This window comes from Nicotiana attenuata, unplaced genomic scaffold (assembly GCF_001879085.1).
Source record: "Nicotiana attenuata strain UT unplaced genomic scaffold, NIATTr2, whole genome shotgun sequence".
NCBI lineage: Eukaryota > Viridiplantae > Streptophyta > Magnoliopsida > Solanales > Solanaceae > Nicotiana > Nicotiana attenuata.
The window spans coordinates 11,714-32,897 of NW_017671354.1; the positions used below are offsets into that span (position 1 = coordinate 11,714).

The 21,184-nt window shown below is 38.6% G+C and overlaps 1 protein-coding gene across 2 annotated transcripts; it reads right to left on the reverse strand.

The window, feature by feature from the left end:
- Window positions 1-13,113: 13,113 nt before the first annotated feature.
- On the reverse strand, window positions 13,114-16,366 carry LOC109207758 (probably inactive leucine-rich repeat receptor-like protein kinase At5g48380). Of its 2 annotated transcripts, none has more exons than XM_019370740.1 (3): window positions 16,284-16,366; window positions 14,511-15,486; window positions 13,114-14,209 (listed from the first exon to the last, which is right to left on the reverse strand). In XM_019370740.1, exons 2-3 carry the CDS (start codon window positions 15,369-15,371, stop codon window positions 13,193-13,195), a joined length of 1,878 nt encoding a protein of 625 aa, XP_019226285.1. In that variant the 5' UTR covers window positions 15,372-15,486; window positions 16,284-16,366; the 3' UTR covers window positions 13,114-13,192. The 2 variants fall into 2 exon arrangements, with proteins under 2 accessions (XP_019226285.1, XP_019226284.1); XM_019370739.1 differs by lacking the exon at window positions 16,284-16,366 and adding an exon at window positions 15,931-16,254.
- Window positions 16,367-21,184: the final 4,818 nt, after the last annotated feature.

The window sequence follows — 21,184 nt, forward strand, 5'->3', positions numbered from 1 at the left end:
CCCGATCTGAGGTCAATCTTGGAATAACACTGGGCACCCTGAAGTTGATCAAATAAATCATCTATTCTGGGAAGAGGGTACTTGTTCTTGATGGTGACTTTATTCAACTGACGATAGTCAATGCACATACGCAAAGACCCATCCTTCTTTCGGACAAACAAGACCGGTGCGCCCCAAGGTGAGACACTTGGCCTTATAAATCCCTTATCTAGAAGATCTTTCAACTGGACTTTTAGCTCTTTCAACTCTGCTGGAGCCATTCTGTAAGGCGGAATAGATATCGGCTTAGTGCCTGGAAGTAGATCAATTCCAAAGTCAATCTCTCTATCGGGAGGGATTCCAGGGAGATCTTCGGGAAACACTTCTGGAAACTCATTCGCAATAGGTACCGACTGGAGAGTGGGGATCTGAGTATCTGCATCCTTAACTCAAACCAGATTATAGATATATCCCTTGGAGATCATCTTTCTGGCTTTAAGGTAGGAAATAAACCTACCCTTAGGTGTTACTACATCACCCTTCCATTCTAAGACTGGTTCACCGGGAAATTCAAAACTTACTATTTTGGTTCTACAACCCACTTTGGCATAACATATGATGTTCTAAACGTCAATGCCACACAAGAGGGGAGGTGATTTGTGTGGTACCCAATTTTTGCTTAAACTGCTTCTGGAAGGACCTGGTTCTTCTAGGTGTACTAACGACTGCTGTTTGTAGAATTAAAATTACATAAAATAAAGAACACAGAGATTTTTACGTGGAAAACACCTGGCTCAAAAGGTGAAAAAACCACGACCTACTACTCAGTAGGATTTTCCCAAACTTCCACTAAAATCACTGAGCCAAAACTGCATTTACAAAACTCTTTGTAAACCTAAGGATTACCTCTAATCCCGTTGTAGCAACCAGCCTCTAACTGCTGCGACAACTTCAAGTTAACTCTAACTTGAATACTCAAAATACCTATTACAATTGCTTCTAGATAAAGCTGAAAGGTACAATATGAAACACCTACTACAATTGAACTAGAAATAAAGAAAGACACATAAAACTCTTTATGGAGCTGGTTCTTCAATCTGGTTCATGTAGCTTCTAGTTTGCACACTTGAATCACACACGAACTGTTTGCAAAAAGCCTTGCTATTTTGCTCCCAATTCACGTTTAACTTCTGCGTTTTTGTGCAACACTTTAATGTGAGAACATCCTGCAATTTATAGAGTTAGTAGATGAAGAAATAACTAGAATTCTGATGCAACTCTTCCTTGGTGGAAGAGTTCTAGTTGATTTCAACTTCTAACTCCTTCCCTATCTTGAATAGTGTTCTCTTTGATTAAGGACTCCTTCTCCTTATCAATTATGCAACCTTTTCGATCAGGAGATATTAAATACACCAAGTTAAGCTTATCTCCTTCACGTGCATCCCACATGCTTGAATCTGCCCGTTTTTGTGAACCTGAAGGATGGACCACTGGATGGACCTGGTTCATGTCTGAGTTCCTTTGTCAGTCTTCAAAACTAACCTTTACTTGGGCCAACAAATTCCCCCTTTTTGATGATGACAAACACTGTGCTTTTCATAAGCTTAGCCCTGTTTCAACTCAGCTTAACATCAACACAATGTTAGAAACATTTTTCCTTTTTATCATTTATCATCAAGAACCAGGTACATTAGGTTATAAACATCACTGTTCAAAGTGTAAGCATCACTTGTTTAAATCACAACCTTTTTCCCCCTTTTGGCATCATCGAAAAGTTGCATAAAAAATGTGAGATAACCAGATTTTAAAGCTTACTCATGGCCACTGGGGCTACTTCAAATGCAATCATGAATTAATCATCATAGATCAAGCTAAGAATTTAAACCATCAAAGAAATATAAACAAACAGTTAGAGCAAAAACAGTGAATTTCATTGATGATTGATAAGATTCTACCACAAAGCATAAGAAGAAATAAAAATACTGAAAACATGAGCAAAAGAAACAAAAAGTCTCGAATTGGGTCACTGGTTGATCTACACTAGGCTAGGATTTAAGGTTTGGAAGAGGTAGGGGCTGGGTTATTTGCTTGGAGAAGTTTCAGCATGTCTTGAAGAATTCCATCATTCTTCTCCCTTTTCCCTTGCAAGTTCAGTTCTGAGAACATCTCTCTCAGATTCTACCTCAACCAATCGTGTCTTCAGCCTTGCTATCTCAATATCCTTTGCCTCACTCTCCTGTACCAAGACTCTGACTTTGCTATTGATAGATGTCTTTTTAGATGAACCAAGTTCATTAAGAATGACATTGACTTCATAATCGCAAGCAAGCAGAGTATTAACCCCGAAATGATCCTTGCTTGTACCTTGAAATGTCCAAGCACAGTTGTGAGAATGAAACCATAGGGAATGGCATGAGTTTTGGTGCCATTGATAATCCTATCAGTAGGTCCAAGAGGGTTTCCTGTTCAGATGGAACAGGTTCATCTATATTTTTCCCAAGTTGAAACAACCCCTCAGCAGCTTCGCCAGACCCACTTCCCCCTGTTTTGCTCACACTCTCTTCTATTTCAGTAAATTCCTCTCCCCAAACAACCATTGCACCAATTTTTATTATACCAACAGGAGTGGGTGAAGAATCAACCACTCTTTTACCCTTTCCCCTCTCAGCACTCCTAGCACCCTTGCTCTCCTTTTCTTTTTCTTTTTTATTTTTATTTTTACCACCAACTTCTCCAGATTCTGTAGTCTCAACACCTGCTATAGATCCTACCAGTACAAATCTATTCTCTAATTTTGCAGCCACTTCAAAAATTGTCTCAGGAGTAACTTTAGAATCAGAAGATACCTGTTCAGTTTCGGAATACCTACTTTCTTCCCCCTTAGCAGCGACTTAAATGAATTTTCAGATTTCTAGGATTCTTCTTCCTACCTGCTTTCAATTGCTTGTTTATTTTCTTGATCTGCTCTCCTTCAGCGACAATCTTATGAGCCATCATCTTTACTCTACTTTTCTTCGAGATTGGTGTGGGTGAAGCAGTGGTAGAAGGTGTGGAAATGGTTTCCTGTGGTGGTGATGAAGGATTTTCAGAAGTGTTTGACATATCTAGGCTAGGGTATGAAAAAGAAGAGAATTAGATTGTGTTTGGAAGATAAAAGAAGAATGAGAGTTTTTTGACGTCTTGGGAGAGATGAGGTAGGAATACACTAAAGCTGATCAATATACAGGGAATAATTGATGGGGTAACTACAGCTTTTCAGACTCTTAGAAGTTTAATCAAACTAAAATTCAGTTTTGAAGAGACGTTGGAGTGTATCCTTAGAATCTAGGTACTTCCATTTGGTTGGGACTCTTTTGAACGGGACTGGTTCACTTGTAACGGATATGTCCAAAAGGAGTTTGGTATTTGGTAGGACTCTCTGCTCATGATCCAAATATAGTTATTTCAAATTATGCAGAGTGTAGAAAACATACTGTGTTACCTTGACGAACCAGGTTCTTCACTGATAATTCTCTTGTGTGAGTCTAAATTTGCCAAAATAGAGAAAATATCATTAGAGATTAATAAGTCATTTTAACACATGGCACAAGATTATACTATGAAAAGTATGAGACCGAACAAGATTTAATCTAATTATACACAATTTACAGACTTTCTAACCAATTTTTGTTTTTCAATCCTTTTGTTTCCTTTTAACCTTGAACTGGTCCTTTTAGGTGATCTTAATCATCCCTAATTCCAACCTGTTCCTCTCAAAGTGATCTCTACTTAAGGCTATTGTGAAGATGTCAGCAATTTGCTTGTTAGTAGCACAAAACTCCACAGTGATCAAGCTTTTCTCATAGTTGTCCCTCAAAAATGGCTCCTAACACTATGTGCTTAGTTCTCTTATGATGAACTGGTTTCTTTGTCATACTAATAGCACTAGTGTTATCACAAAAAATATAGGGATGCAACCAACATCAATTCCAAAGTTCAGTAATGGTTGTTTGATCCACAACAATTGAGCACAACATGAAGCAACAACAACATACTCAGCTTCAGCAGTAGATAAGGCCATTGAATTTTGCTTTTTGGTAGCCCATGACACAAGACATGAACCAAGGAAGTGTGCCATACCTGGGTTGCTCTTCCTATCAATTAGAAAACCTGAAATCGAGCACAAAGACCTACACTGCACACAATGTCAGGTCTGCTAGTAGTGAGATCATTCCCCTATACAACTTCTGATCAACAGATGAACCAGGTTCATCTATAGCCAATTTTGTGGATGTTGCAATAGGAGTGTCAATTTCTTTGGATGTTCCTTCCTGGTTTTGTTACTGAGGAATAGGTTCATGGACAAGTTCCCTCGAGGTTTGAGGATCAGTTCCTCTCTAGTCAGTTCCCCCTGTCATGTTGCCTTGGGTAGAAGAACCTGTTCCATCACATGTTCCTTCGTCTGTTGCAGCTTCAGTCTGGGCTGGGATATCATTTAAATTTCTTACCAGCGCAATTGCTTCATCTTCATTTCCAGCTTATCAGAAAGAATGTTAGTTTTAAATAACATATACATTTTTTCTACACACATAGTTCTTTTACTGTATATCTTATAAGTTTTACCATGTGAAGAATATCCCAAGAATACTCCCTCATCACTTCTGGGATCATACTTACCTAGGGAGTCTTTGCCATTATTGTGCGCAAAGCACTTGCATTTAAATGCCCTAAGATGGGATATATTTAGCTTTCTCCCTTTAAGTGACTCATAGGGAATCTTCTTAACAAGAGGTCTAGTCATGCAAATATTTATGATGTAGCATGCAAAAATTCAGCAAACTTAGCATTTTCAAATTCAGTTCCATGATCAGACCTAATTGATGCAAAGTTGATTACCTAGTTGTTTTTGAGTTTTTCTAACAAAAGAAGTAAACATGTCAAATGCTTCCTCTTTAGATGTTAAAAATAATGTCCAAGTAAACCTAGAGTAATCATCAACAAGCACCATCACATGTCTTTTACCACCTCTGCTTAATATTCTCATTGGACCACAGAGATCCATATGGACCAGTTCCATCGTTCTGGTGGTACTTACCACTTTCTTGCATTTAAAAGAGGATCTTACCTGCTTCCCCCTTGCACAAGCCTCACAAACTTTGTCTTCCTTGAACTTGATGTTAGGCAGCCCTATCACCAGGTCCTTGGAGACTAATTTGTTGAGTTGACTCAGACTTGCATGTCCAAGTCTCTTGTGCCAAAGGAGGGGATCATTGTCCAAAACACTTAAGCAAGTGAGTTCATTTTTTAAAAGTGTGGACAAATCTGCAATGCATGTATTGTTTACTCTTTTTCCCTGCAAAACAATCTTGTCGATTAATCACAAAATATTTGGTAGTGGTGAATGCTACCAAGTTACCTTTATCACATAATTGTGATACACTGATTAGACTGTACTTTAGGCCATCTATCAAGTAGACATTCTCAATAGAGTGAGAGTCAGTCTTACCTACCTTTTCAACCCTAATGATCTCACCTTTCTTCCCATTTTCAAAGGAGACATTACCTCATTGAAGGTCCTCAAGTGAAAGGAACTGGTTCTTGCTTCCTGTCATATACTTTGAACAGCCACTATCCATGTATTATATTTGGCTGCTCCCCTTCACTTGGAACCGCGAAAGGAAATCAGGGGTTAGTCTTAGGAACCCAAACTAGTTTGGGTCCCTTTCTATACGCAAAAGGGTGAATCAAATTCATTTTAGCCCAACCTGGCAGCCTATTTTTCCCTTGAACAAATTCTTTATTCTTTTGACTAGCCTTTTCTTTTGCAATACATACACTTTTATAGTGACCAGTTTTACCACAATGTGTGCAAATTTTGTTCTCAGGAAGTGTGAGGTACTTGCTTTTAGGGTCCCACTTTGGTGCTTGAGTCCCATAGCCAAGTCCTCTTTTGTTGCTACTGTGATGCTCTTGCAACCAAGAGAGTGCATCAGAGGCCTTGTTCCATTTGCAAGTTCTGTCTAATTCATGTTTCACCTTTCCTAGATCTTCTTTTAGGACTTTAATCTGCTCATCTCTTTTGTACAGCTCATCTTTCATTTTTCCTACATTTTCTTCTAAAGTGAGTTGTGTGTGATCAGATTTCTTTTTACTAGTTCCTAATTTCAATTTTAGATTTTCAGATTTAAGCTCTAGGACTGTGGTGTCAAGTTCATGAACCTGGTTCTTCAGCTCAGCATTTTTACTATCACTCTCATTAGCCCTAAGTTCCAGGTTTTTGCACTTAGCTTTCAGAATCACACACTCCTTAGACAGCTGTTCCTTTTCATTGTTTATAACTTCAAATTCATCAATGAAATCTAGAAGTAATTCAGATAGACTTTCTTTAGACAAAAACTTAATCTTGTCTTTGAGATGAATTATACTTACCTCAGATTCCTCATCGGATTTCCCAATTGCCATAAGTGCTTGTTCATCTCCATCTTCGTCTTCTGAGTCATCATCTGAGCTTTCACCCCAAGCAGCAACCATAGCCTTTGTTGATCCTTTGTTCTTCTTGGGATGAACCTGTTCCTTCTTCCTGTTCCTTCGTTCAGCTCTTTCCTTCTTCCATTCAATTTCCCATTGAGGGCAATTTTTGATGTGGTGATCAGTCTTCCCACACTTGTAGCACCCCTCATTGGTTTGTTTTTCAGGAACCCTTGGTTTGTTGTAGCTTCCATTTCTTGAAGGACCATTTTCTCTTATTAGGTACTTCTTAAAATCCTTTGTGATCATGGTCATTTCATCCTCATCTAGATCAGCACCTTCAGTGATTCTGAATGCCAGGCTCCTTTCCTTCTTAGGTGCATCCATCTTCATGGTTTGCCTTCTAAGTTCATAGGCAGTGAGATTTCCAATTAGCTCATCCAACTTGAGAGTGGCAATGTTCTTTGATTCCTGAATAGCTGTGATTTTGCTTTCCCAAGAGATTGGCAGTACCCTTGTCAAAATCTTCTCAACTTTGTCTTCTTCAAGAATAACCCTTCCAAGAGACTTAAGTTCATTTGTCAGTGTGGTGAACCTTGTATACATCTCTTGGATGGTTTCCCCTTCCTTCATGGTGAAATTCTCATATTGAGAATACAGCAGTGTTCCTCTGGACCTCTTCACTTGAGGTGTTCCTTCATGTGCAACTTGCAAAGTATCCCAGATTTCCTTAGCAGTGGTACAACTTTGAATTCTACTGTACTCATCTGGACCAAGTCCACACACAAGCCATTTCTTGGCCTTAGCATTTTTCTCCCATTTTCTTAAATCCTCAGTAGTGCAGTCAGCTCTAGTTTTTGGCACATCCACTCCTTCAGCATTCTTCTTTGTAGTTGCTAGAGGACCATCAGTGACTATGTCCCAGAGTTCATAGTCTTCTCCTATGATGTGATCCCTCATCCTGTTCTTCCACCAAGAATAGTACTGACCATTGAAAAGTGGAGGCCTAATAGTGGATTGCCCTTCCCAGTTCCCAGGTGGTGCACTCATGTTGATCTTTTCCTAAGGTGTTAGCCTCTTCAAGGATAACCTGCTCTGATACCAATTGATGTTCTAAACGTCAATACCACACAAGAGGGGGGGTGATTTGTGTGGTACCCAATTTTCGCTCTAGAAGAACCTGGTTCTTCTAGGTGTACTAACTACTACTGTTTGCGGAATAATAAGTACATAAAATAAAGAACACAGAGATTTTTACGTGGAAAACACCTGGCTCAAAAGGTGAAAAAACCACGACCTACTACTCAGTAGGATTTTCCCAAACTTCCACTAAAATCACTGAGCCAAAACTGCATTTACAAAACTCTTTGTAAACCTAAGGATTACCTCTAATCCCGTTGTAGCAACCAGCCTCTAACTGCTGCGACAACTTCAAGTTAACTCTAACTTGAATACTCAAAATACCTATTACAATTGCTTCTAGATAAAGCTGAAAGGTACAATATGAAACACCTACTACAATTGAACTAGAAATAAAGAAAGACACATAAAAACTCTTTATGGAGCTGGCTCTTCAATCTGGTTCATGTAGCTTCTGGTTTGCACACTTGAATCACACACGAACTGTTTGCAAAAAGCCTTGCTATTTTGCTCCCAATTCACGTTTAACTTCTGCATTTTTGTGCAACACTTTAATGTGAGAACATCCTGCAATTTATAGAGTTAGTAGATGAAGAAATAACTAGAGTTCTGATGCAACTCTTCCTTGGTGGAAGAGTTCTAGTTGATTTCAACTTCTAACTCCTTCCCTATCTTGAATAGTGTTCTCTTTGATTAAGGACTCCTTCTCCTTATCAATTATGAAACCTTTTCGATCAGGAGATATTAAATACACCAAGTTAAGCTTATCTCCTTCACGTGCATCCCACATGCTTGAATCTGCCCGTTTTTGTGAACCTGAAGGATGGACCACTGGATGGACCTGGTTCATGTCTGAGTTCCTTTGTCAGTCTTCAAAACTAACCTTTACTTGGGCCAACAACATAACTCTAACCAATCCATGCCCATGATCACATCGAAGTCTAACATCTCCAATTCTACTAAGTCTGCTACAGTAAGACGATGACGCACTTTAACTGGACATCCCCTATAGATACACCTTGCTATAACTGATTCTCCAACTGGAGTGGACACTTCAAAGGGTTCGCACAACTTTTCTTGTTCTACCCCAAATTTCTTTGCAATATATGGGGTTACATAAGATAGGGTGGATCCCGGATCTATAAGAGCATAGACAGCAAAAGTGAATATTGTTAGCATACCTGTGACAACATCTCCACGAGCCTCTGTATCCTGACGGTCTGCCAGTGCATACAAGCGGTTTCGTCCACCGCCTGCATTATTAGACTTTGCTGCGCCGCGCCCTTGTTGAGCCTGAGAGTTATGATGGGCTGCTGAATTAGTGGACTGAGCTACATTGCCTCCATTGTTCTGCTTTGCCGATGGAAAATCCCTCAAGAAGTGGCCCTGCTGACCGCACCCAAAGCAACCATTTGTGCCCAAACGACACAACCCTAGGTGCCTCTTACCACACGTGTTGCAAATAGGGTGACCAGGGACTCTGTAGCCCACACTAGCCTGTGACTGTGAGTCTACTATTCTGAAATTCTGGTTTATCTTGTTAAACTTTGACCTCTGAACCGGTGCACTAGCTGAAGATGGAGCGGGTCCTGATTTTGATTTCCTGAAGAACTGGCGATTGCCTCCTGCTTGAGATCCCCCATGGCTGAAATTTCCTGCTAACTTAGCTCTCTTGCTGAATTCCCTCTCCTTCTCTATCCGTAGCCGCTCTTCTTCCTTCAACCTGTCTTCGTTCCCTTGAACAAAGGCAACCATCTTAGTGATGGTCATGTCATTATTCTGAGCAGCTATATTAGCATCAGCAAACAAATCATCTGAAAGCCCCAACACAAACCGCCTAACTCTGGCCCTCATATCACGTACCATTTCCGGAGCATACTTGGCCAGAGAGACGAACTTGAGGTAGTACTCATTCACACTCATATCATTCTGTCTGAGTCTCTCAAACTCCAAAGCCTTAGCTTCCAAAACCTCAATGGACGCATCTGCAAACTCCTTCCAAGTCGCAGGATCCGCATCCTCCCCTCGGGACTCTTCCCATGTTTCATACCAAGTGTTGGCAACATCCTTCAGCTGGTACGCAGCAAGCTCTGCTGCCTCAGTGTCTGTAGCATGCATCACTCGAAATATCTTCTGAACCTCATCAATGATGTTCTGCGGATCCTTATCCTTTTTGGAGCCTGTGAAGACGGGAGGTTTCATGTTGAGGAATTCCCTAGACCTAGAACTACCCGTCTCATGAACACCACTGGTCCCCTGCCTTTGAGCCTGGGTAGCAACAATCTGGGTGAGCAACTGGATAGCTCCCCTGACATCCATGTCTGAAGCATTGGGCACTGAACCCGGTGCAACCCCCTGGGCGGGAGTGTCCTCCTCCTGAGCAGCATTAGTTGTGGCCCCCTGGCTAGTAGCTGAGGCCCTCCAGATGTACTTTCTTTTTGCAGGAATTTTTCTGAAATACGCAACTCACACGGGTTATAAAAAGATTCCTGAAAGCATAGCTCTAACTGCACGATCTAGAGTATGAAAGAAATGGAACAATCCTAGATGTCTTGGTGGTCAACTGTTTACATGTGTGGCGCGCACACACACATAAAAGAGACCCCACTGGACACGGCTTCATAGATTCCCTAGGACTCTTGAACCTAGGGCTCTGATAACAAGCTTTGTCACGCCCCGGAGTATGGCCTGGGCGTAACAGAACACTCGGTGCCTGACTGCATGCGACCGAGCGAACCAACTGTATGGCTGGATCAACATGTGGTATAACTATGAGCTAGAGCTAAATGTAAATCATGATAGTCTGCTAAAAAGTCTGGCTAAAATATCATAGATGCGGAAAAATACTGAAAGGTCTGCAAGTATAAACAAGTAGCCGACAAGGCTAACACATGAAAGCCTGCTAATATCTGACTGACTGGGTTATAGTCTACGAAGCCTCTAAAGAATAATGAAAACGCCAACTGTTTACCGGGACAAGGTCCCCGGTATACCTTATTAACTGAAATACTATAATGACTAAAACAAAAGAGAGATAAGGCCCCGAAAGACTGGGGCTCACCAATAGCTGATACGAGATGTCCTAGCAAGCTGAATCGTCGACCTGTAAATCGTTACCTGCATCGCGAGATACAGACCCCGGGCAAAAGGGGCGTCGGTACATTTGAATTGTACTGGTATGTAAAATAGCTGAACAAAAGAACTGTAAATACTGAAACTGAAACTGAACTGCTAGCTGATAAACTGATAACTGAACAAGGAAGTAAGGATGTTAATACACCCTCTTCTGAATGATGAAAACCCTGTTTAACTGAATATTAAATTGCGGCCTCAGGCCCAATATATATATATGTGCACAACTGCGACCTCGGGCCCAAGTATACGTATACATAACTGCGGCCTCAGGCCCAAAGATGCATAAAGCATAAACTACGGCCTCAGGCCCAAATACAGGTGTTCAACATTCAAGAATATAAAATCAGGAACTGAGAATCATATTACAATACATGATACTGAAATAATGAGTCATACTGGGTAACATGATACTGGAATAGTGAATAGGATTAGACTGAGATGAGTATTCATAACAAGTTGATTTGTCATAACTGAAACTCATAAAATATCGAATGATTATGAGACTATGCCATCTAGAGAATAGAAGTCCTACTACTGATCAGGGAACTAAGGCATAGTTCCTTTCTGAGGAGACTGGTAATGATCATAATGAATGGGACGTAGGGAGAATCATAGACATTCCCAAACGTAAAGAGTGAGCCTTACATACCTTAACTTCCTGCTCTTGAGCGTAATACAACGTTTGTCAATCCTTTCAACTTAAATCTATAACAATACAAGTCAAAGGGATTCCACATTAGCTATAATGCTCATGTTTTGGTCACTTAAGCATTTTGTCAAACACTTGGTAAAAATAAAGCTTCATAGTCTTTATTAAGTGTGTCTCTACACCCAACAACCCATTCTCTTATTCCTAGATAAATTCTAAGGTCTCAAATGATTACACCAACATTATTCTTCATCACCCATAAGGCAAACAACACTCTTAACCAATAATCAACACTCAACACCCCAACCCTATAATCGTTCATGCTTTTCTATCAACCCCAACAACTCATGTCTCATGAACTAGGATTTATAATCATTAAACCAATGCTAGAATCAATTTGAGGGTGAAGACATTACCTTTTCGAAGTTCAAACCCTTGATTTTCGAGTTCTAGGCTTCCTTCTCTCAACAATGATGTCCCAATCGAGTATCTAATGATATGGAGGGTTTATCCATGTTAATAAGATGTTGGAAAAGTGAAATTAACTTAGAATCACCATTAGAACTTACCTTGGGTGGTGGAAGGACTCTTAAGGAGTTAGGTTTTTGAGAGTTCCCCTTTCTAGAGCAAGTATTTATGTTTTGGGGCTGTGGGGGACGAAATATAGCTTTAAAACGACTCCCCACGTGCGAGTTCGCGTACCTGGAGGCTTGTTCTCGCTAGAGTTCGCGCTCAACGGCAGTAACACTGCCTCCCACGCGCGAGTTCGCGCACCTGGAGGCTTGTTCGCGCGAGTGTTCGCGCATACGTGTACTGTTCCGAAAAACGCACATAACTTTTTGCACAGAGATCCGTTTGGGCTTCATAATATATCGTTCGAAAGCTATTTCAAAGGCCTACAACTCTCATGCTTTGCGTTTTTCCCAATTCCTTACACATTTTAACTAAAACTTGATGGAAGACAGACCTTCTGCAACTTAGTCGATTTTTGTCAAATCTTATGCACCTCTCTTTCCATTTTGATTTTTGAAACAACTATTTTACCCACAATCATCCCGTTGGGACTTCACATGTTCAAAATATAACCTTACCACTCATTTACCATATTCACACCTAAGCCGAATTTACGGGGTGTTACAGAAGATCAATACACCACAGTTACATATTTACATAAAGTATCCTTCTAAAGGAAAATTCCAGAAAAAGCACGAGAAAAAAAATCCCCCCGTCCCCGTTAGGTGTTTGTCCAGATTTTCTTACCATAATTGATTTTCATATCTCATGAAGGAAAGGACAACATATTTACCATAATTGGATTTTTCTTTTCCTAGAGGAAAAATATAATTCTTCCATATTTGGCTAGTCCTTTTTCTTGTAGGAAAATGTTTGGACTTCTATAAATTGAAGATCCTTCCTTCTCATTCAATTGCATCCATAATGTAGCCATATGGGGCTTGAGAGTAGTGTTTAGGGGGAGAACTTTACGGGACAAGTGATAGCATGTCACTTGTGTTTGCCTCTTCGTGGGGTTGTTCACTCGATATTTTGTACTCTCTTTTATTATAGTAGATTGCTCATCTCCGCCGTGGACGTAGGTCAGTTGACCGAACCACGTTAAATATTTGTCTCTTTTTGATATATTTCTCTTTATTATATGATTTATCGTCATTCAAGGTTTGTTTTGCTAGCTTCCGCATGACACCTGACTTTTTTCGGTCCTAACACCCCCCCACCCACCCACCCACCCAACCATTCTCGGCCTGTATATTGAATGTGGTACTTGTATAGGATAGAAGATAATACAATAGAACAAAATCTTACAATTACATAGGACTGATTCTACTATAAAGTCTCTTTTACATCTTGAGCAACAATGAGTTCCTCCAGCTGAAAACCATCATCAGTCTCCGAAAGCATCAAAATATCATTTTCTGTAGTGACATTATATCGTTCTCCTATGGCTGTCAGCAGCTGGTACACTTCAAACATTGAGGGTCTCTCCTTATGTTCAGACAATACACATCGACAAGCAACTTTAAGAACCTGGAAGACCTCATCATCATAACCTTTTCCACACAATGAACGGTCAATTGCATCTTGAAGCATAGATTCACCCGAGAGATGAGTGATCCACTCCACCAAATTTCCCTTAAAACTCTCAGGAGCTTTGGTCACGTAAGTAGGCCTCTCACCCGTTACCAACTCAAGAAGTACAACACCAAAGCTATAGACATCACCTTTTGGTGTAGCCGCAAGCGTTCGCAAGTACTCTGGAGCGACATAACCCATGTCCCCAAATTCTCCATTGACAAAAGTACTCAAATGAGTGTCAATTGGATTCATGAGCCGAGCAAGTCCAAAATCCGATATTCTTGGCTCAAATTCCACATCCAATAAGATGCATTTAGAACTAATGTTTCTGTGGATAATACGAGGATTGCAATTGTGGTGGAGCCACGCAAATCCTTTGGCTGCTCCAATGCCGACTTTCATTCTCAAAAGCCACTCTAGAGGTCTGTCCCCTTCACTAACCAAATGTAACTTATCATGCAGGTTACCATTTGGCATGTCCTTGTAAACCAACAGCCTTTCTTTCTTAGCCACGCAAAACCCCAGAAGAGGAACCAAGTTACGGTGCTTAACATTTCCCAAAGTAGCCATCTCAGACAGAAATTCTTTCTCCGAATGTTGAGTATTCTGCAACCTCTTAACCATAAGAGAAGTGCCATCATCAAGTACTGCTCTGTAGACAGCTCCTGTTCTTCCTGACCCAATAATATTATTTTTGCTGAAGTTGTCACTGGCCTTCATGACATCACTTAGTCTCATTTTTGAAACAGACTTCTCAAACATTGAAAGCTGAACCCCAAAAGAAAAAGGATACCAAATGCTAAACCATCAGAACTGAGGTATTAACTAGAGTGATTGAAAAATAGCACTGGAGCAAGTGAAAAAATCATTCTTTTTAAGATGGTAACATATTTTGTATATATATATAAATAAAAACAGTACAAAGGTTGTACTGAAACCATATTTACAAGTGAGCAAATGAGAAGAAAAAACTGTTCTGCAGTCCTAGCAAGTGAAAAAATCATTTGCTTGATAAGGAATAAAAACGAAGAGAGAACTTATAATAATTTGCCACATAGAAACTCCTTACCTTGATCGCTTTGGCGCCCTTAATAGTCTTTGCCCATTTATTCCCCTCAGGATCGTCGTCCTTTTTCTTCTTCCTGGACACCCTTCTTAGGTAAAAGAACATACCGATGGCCATGGCTACAGCACCTACAGTCACCACACCAATCGTTACACCAGCAATGAGTCCAATAGGAGTTTTCTTTGCAGGACCCCGGCAGACAGGCAAAGGATTTCCGCACAGTCCTGGATTATTGGCATAACTCTCAACAGGAAAAGTTGCATTTATAAAGTTTGGAACTGGCCCAGTCAATTGATTGTTTGCTACACTAAACATATTCAGTCGACCAAGCAGACCAATCTCGGGAGGAATTTGACCTCTTAACCGGTTGTTATCGAGTTTAAGGCCATTCAGATAAGAGCAATTTGCAAGATTCACAGGGATTTCTCCCGATAGTAGGTTGGAGGATAGATCAAGGTTCACCATGAAACCTATAACTTGGGAGATATTAGGCGGAATACTTCCATTGAGCTTGTTGTTTGAAAGATCCAATGATGTCAAAGATGAGCAATTCTGAATACCGCGTGGGAACTCGCCCTTGAGGCCCATGTCCGGAAGACGGATACTCAGAACCCTGTTCTCATCGGGATGCCAGCACTCAATCCCAGTAAATTTGCAGATAAAACCTTCAGTCTGATTATTGAAATTCCATGAAGCTAAGCTATTGGATGTGTCTTCTAACGAACTTTTAGTAGATTTCAGACAATCAATGTCACTTTGAAGAGCACAGCAGACGGTGCAACTCAAGAGCAGATAGATCAAAGTAGCAGCAGGAATGGCAAGGGCTCCACAATTTGACACCATCTTTTTGAACGGCCCATTCATAGTTGCACCAACATAATGGCCTATTTTAAGGTCTGTATAGTCTAGTATGCAAATCCTAAAGCATTTGATGTCTGTTGAGGAATAAATCTAATTTTCCTGAGTAAAATCCAACAATCTGCAAAATATTGAAGGAAAATATCAAGAACTGAAGGGAGCAAGTCATTTACATGCAGACAGTTGTTTCTCATAGACCACACATGTAACACCCCAGACTTTAGACAGAGTCACACATCGGCAAAACACAAGAAGGATGTTAGGTATATAAGTTAACAAGCCTTAGACTCTAGTGACGCGTTTTAAGCCCGTGAGGGCCTAGGCTCGGAGCTGACATAGCGGGCTGGGCCGGTTAGGCGGGCAAATGCTGAGTCTAGTCAGTGAATTTCCATATCTATCTATTCTATTCCAGCCCATCTCAGAGAACACAACAATAACAACAACAACACTAAAACTCATGTCATGCAAATATTATGCAAATACAAATATAAAGTATAAGAAGTTTTGTATATTTCAGAGAATACAACCCCCACCAAAATTAACCATACGGAGGAAAACAGTTTACCTGATCTTCTCCACTAGCACAAGTACAAAAGCTCACAACTTCAAGGAGAGAAAAAAGAAACCACTTGATATAACACAAAATCCAACACACAAGGCTCAAAGAACCCAGAAATGTTTTTAAAAATGGAGGAATTAACAAATAAAATTCAACTTCTAGAAAAACTCAGAGCTTCTTATCTGATCATGACTTGAAAATTCAAAGACCAAGATTCCTCAGTCCTTGTTCAAAGTATTTAAAGCAGCCCAATAACATAAATTAAAGAGAAGCAGTTACTTACAACTGAACAATATGAAATAAACTAAACTATTAGCTTAAAATATTAAAAGAAGACCAGATAAAGGAATATAGAGTACTTAGTGGCGTGGGAATTGGGGTAGTATGAAACGACGGATCTAGAGGGTTAATCAAAAGGATGCTTCAACGAAGTAGAATTGTGTGACATACTTCTTACTCCCTCCATTTCTCTCCATTCTAATTTATTGTAAATTTGTTTGACCGGGTACGCAGTTTAAGAAAAAAATAATACTTTTGGAATTTGTGGTCCTAAACAAATCAAAAAAGAGCCGAGAGTACTTGTGTAGTTATAAAAGCTTCTTATTAAGGTTAGAATTATAAGTTTAGGCTAAATTGTTACCAAATTTAAAAAGATGTCATTCTTTTTTGAACAGACCAAAAGAAAATAGGTTCACATAAACTGGAACATAGCTAGTACTCACTCCGTTCCAATTTATGTGAACCTATTTTCTTTTTGGTCCATTCCAAAAAGAGACCCTTTCTAAATTTGAAAACAATTTAGCTTAAACTTCCAATTCTGCCCTTAATGAGAAGTTTTTATAACCATACAAATACTCTGAACCCCTTTTTGACTTGTTTAGGACCACAAATTTAAAAAGTCTTCATATTTTTTTGAATTTCGTACCCAGTCAAACATGTTCACCTAAATTGAAACGGGGAGTAATATTTAGTTTGATGGGTCATTGCACAAGATGTCATTGCACAGTGCCCTCCACAAAGGGAGAGCGAAGACTGAAGACTTTTGCAGAAAATGAAAAAATCCAATTGGCTTGACTTGCTGTTTTCCTTTGCTTTCCCAAAAGCAGGGGTGAATGAAGTCGTGACTCATTTTTGTCATTGTATTTTCCCTATAGCTTTCCAAAAATTTACATTTTAATTGTATAGTTGAAAAAATACAACATTAATAAAACTAACAATTAATTGTAAAGTTGAAAATTAAAAAAATATAAATGATTATTAACTTTTGGCAAAATATTTTACCACCCCTAAACTTGTCACGAATTATTAGTTACAGTATTAAAATATTGGTGGTCTTAATTACTCCCCTCAACTAGGCCTTTTGAGAGTCATTACCCCTGGACGCTCATGTGGCAAATTGTGTGGGTGCACTCGCCTGCCATGTGGATTTTTCTGTATATGTGGAATTTTTTTGAAAAATAAAATATATTTTTATCTTTTTAAGTATGTTACTTTTTAGATAATTTTTTCGAATACAATTTATAATAAAACTTGGATAGAATTACATTATTTAGGCTAACTATTTTTATTTGGCTAAAATTAATAAAGTTTTAGTTAATCCTTCTTTGGAATTTGACCTGAAAATAAAGATTTATACAATTGAAATAAATAGTCAAGGCATCTAAAACGTTATAAAAATACATAGTTTGAAATTAATTATTTTTGCTATAATTTTTTATATAGCTCTAAATTGTGGTGCTCTAAAAATATACTTTTTACATATTTTACCTGAAAAAGTAAAAATACACAATTGAAATAAATAGTCATTGCATCAAAAGAAGAAATAAAAAGAGTGAACAATTGCAAGAAATAATTTATTATTTATAACATACTTATTGCTCTAAAAAATACTTNTTTCAAGAATGTTATTTTTTAGATAATTTTTTTCGAATACAATTTATAATAAAACTTGGATAGAAAACATTATTTAGGCTAAAAATAATAAAGTTTTAGTTAATCTTTTTTTTTTTGAATTTGACCTGAAAATAAAGATTTATACAATTGAAATAAATAGTCAAGGCATCTAAAGAGTAACTAAATATTCAGGTCAAATTCAAAAAAAGATTAACTAAAACTTTATTATTTTTAGCCAAATAAAAAATTTAGCCTAAATAATGTAGTTCTATCTAAGTTTTATTATAAGTTATATTCGAAAAAAATTATCTAAAAAAGTAACATATTTAAAAAGGTAAAAATATATATTTTTTTTCAAATAAATGCCACATATACAGGAAAAATCCACGTGGCAAGCGAGTGCACCCACACAATTTGCCACATCAACGCCCAGGGGGGTAACGGCTCTCAAAAGGTCTAGTTGAGGGGGGTAATTAAGACACAAATAATTTAAGGCTGTAAGTAATAATCCGTGACAAGTTTAGGGGGTGATAAAGTATTTTGCCTTAACTTTTCAAGGTATAATTTTTTAACAATCAAGAAGTGTGTTGGAATATAAAAAATCTAGTTATCCTTAATTAGAGGTTTCGGTTCAGAGCCATGAGATTGGATAAACTTCTTATATAAAGCATTTTTCCATAAGTAAGCTTGCATTGTAAATCTAAATTAATGAGGTAGGTAAATTCTAAATATCAAATGATATTTTAAAAAAAAAAAAAAATCCTTCTATTTTGGAACATTTTCACACTTGCCGCAATTAATGATAACTTGATGAGTGTCATAAGTTCAATAGCTCATTTTTCAGAGCTGGTCCATCCTAAATATTTTCCCCTTCTTACTTTTCTACTTTCTCGTGTCAATGTATATGCTGTTTTTCATTATTATAGCGTCAAAAAATAATTAATTTGCATTTTAAAATATTTCATTTAGATTGTTAAAGTACACATGAACTCCAAGCTGACAGTCTGCTCCAGGGTTCATAAGGTAATCATATAGTTTTTTAACTTCAAATTTATCCCAACGTTCTGATTTCTAAAACCCAAGCTAATCAAATTTGTAAGATTTTTTCATATTAAAGTTCCTTTTATTCTCTATATTTTAGGTTGTTATGTCTTAAATGATAGGAATGGAGGTTGCTTGTTATGAGATGTGGCACAAAAGACAGAAATTTATATTTTTCTAAATTGGTACGAAATATGTGAATATCTTCTCTATATGCAATTGTTGACTAGTTATTTGATATCGAATGTGTATTTTCTTCATATGATGATCTATTAGTTGGTTTATGATAGGTTATATGTGTTTCCCTGTTATGTTTTGATGATCTAACAAACTTACTGTTAAGAACCAGATAAGGAACCTGATACACATTCTCAAGAACTTAAAGATCAACAAGTCTCCAGTTGGGGACACAGTTCAACTCTTCAGAGTCAAAGGAACAACTGAGGGAACAGATAGCTACCAGTTCACGAGGAAACTGCACAAGTCAACTGCCCCAACTGTAAAGTTGTTGCATGCACACACTACAGTACAGAAACAGTGCAGCAGTCAACTTTATGGTGAATGACCTTTACTTAACTTGCTTACATCATTCTATGTGATGTCACAAAAGAATTATTAACATCAAGGAAGGTAAAACAAAATCACTTGCACATTCAAGAACTTATCAAGCATTCACTCAAGTCATAGATCAATCTTGCAAGTGACTCTCAGGGCATCAAGAACAAAGAACAACATAGCAACGGACCAGCTCCCCGCATTGAGTTACTATATGTCCTTAGTTGTGTTGTACCTTTGTTAAAGTTCTTTACTTGTAATTCCTACTTAGCTTAGTTAGAAGCATTGCGTAGGAAACCCTTTGTAAATCATAAACCCTTGTGTTTGTGTCTTGGCTAGAGTTAGTCGAGTTGTAAAGTCTTTGTAATAGAGTTATTACAAAGTGGCTTGTAATAGAGTGTTACAAGTTAGTAAGGGATTAAGAGGTTAATTCCTAAATTACATAGGTTGTAATCTAAAGTTGCTCAGTAGTGAAGTTGAAATCCTACAAGGGTAGGTCATGATTTTTAATCCCGTTGAGCTGAGAATTTTCCACGTAAAATTCCACTGTGTCATTTACTTACTGCAGTGTGCGTGCATTCTGTGGAAACTAATAGAGAACCTGGTTCTCTATATAGTTTGGTGGACCCTCAAATTCTATCAATTGGTATCAGAGCGGGTTCTTTCTATCAGGCTAACACCTAGAAGGATCCTCATGGCTGCTCCGCCAAACTTCGAAGAAGGCCAGTCTACTTACAAACCACCAAGGTTCAACGGCCAATATTATGGATGGTGGAAGACTAGGATGCACGACTTCATAATGGCTGAAGACTTCGAGCTTTGGGATGTCATTTGTAATGGACCCTTTGTTCCTACAAAGACTATTGGCGAGCCAGCTGTAACCATTCCCAAAACGAGGAAGGAATTCAATGACGCTGATCAAAAGGCCATAGAAAAGAATTTTTGTGCAAAGAAAATTCTTATTTGTGGCATTGATCCTGATGAATATAACTGGATATCGACATGCTAATTAGCAAAGGAAATCTGGGATGCTCTTCAGACAACTCATGAAGGAACAACATAGTTCAAGCAATCAAAGATTGACATGCTTACAACTGAATACGAGCTCTTCAGGATGAAAGACGATGAATCCATTCAAGATATGCATACTCGTTTCACCTCTATCATCAATGAGCTTCACTCTCTTGGGGAAATCATTTCAAAAAACAAGCTTGTTAGGAAAATTCTCAGTGTCCTACCCAGCTCCTGGGAAAGCAAGGTGAACGCTATCACAGAGGCAAAGGACTTGCAGGCGCTAACCATAGATGAACTTGTTGGAAATTTGAAAACATATGAAATGAAGAATAAGAAGGACAATGAAAGAAGAGAGCCCAAAAGGGAGAAGAACCTGGTCCTCAAAACTGACAGCAATGATTCAAGTGGCGAGGATGCTGATATGGCTTACCTAGCAAAACGTTTCCATAAGATGGTTCGCAGGAATGGAGGCATTCCAAAAAGGGGGAGCGCCAGCAAGCCAAAAGGTTATGACCTATGTCATAAGTGTGGTAATCCAGGACACTTCATCAAGGATTTCCCTCTCCTAAAGCAAGATCAGTACAAAAACAACTTTGACAAAGCAGCCAAGAGGAACTCGGTTCCTGATAAACGCTTCAAGAGGAAAAGTGACGCTGATAATGTTATGAAACAAGCTCTTGCTACATGGGGAGACTCCTCCAGCGAATCTGAAGAAGAAAATGAGCATGGTGATAGTTCAATGATGGCAGCAGAAAGT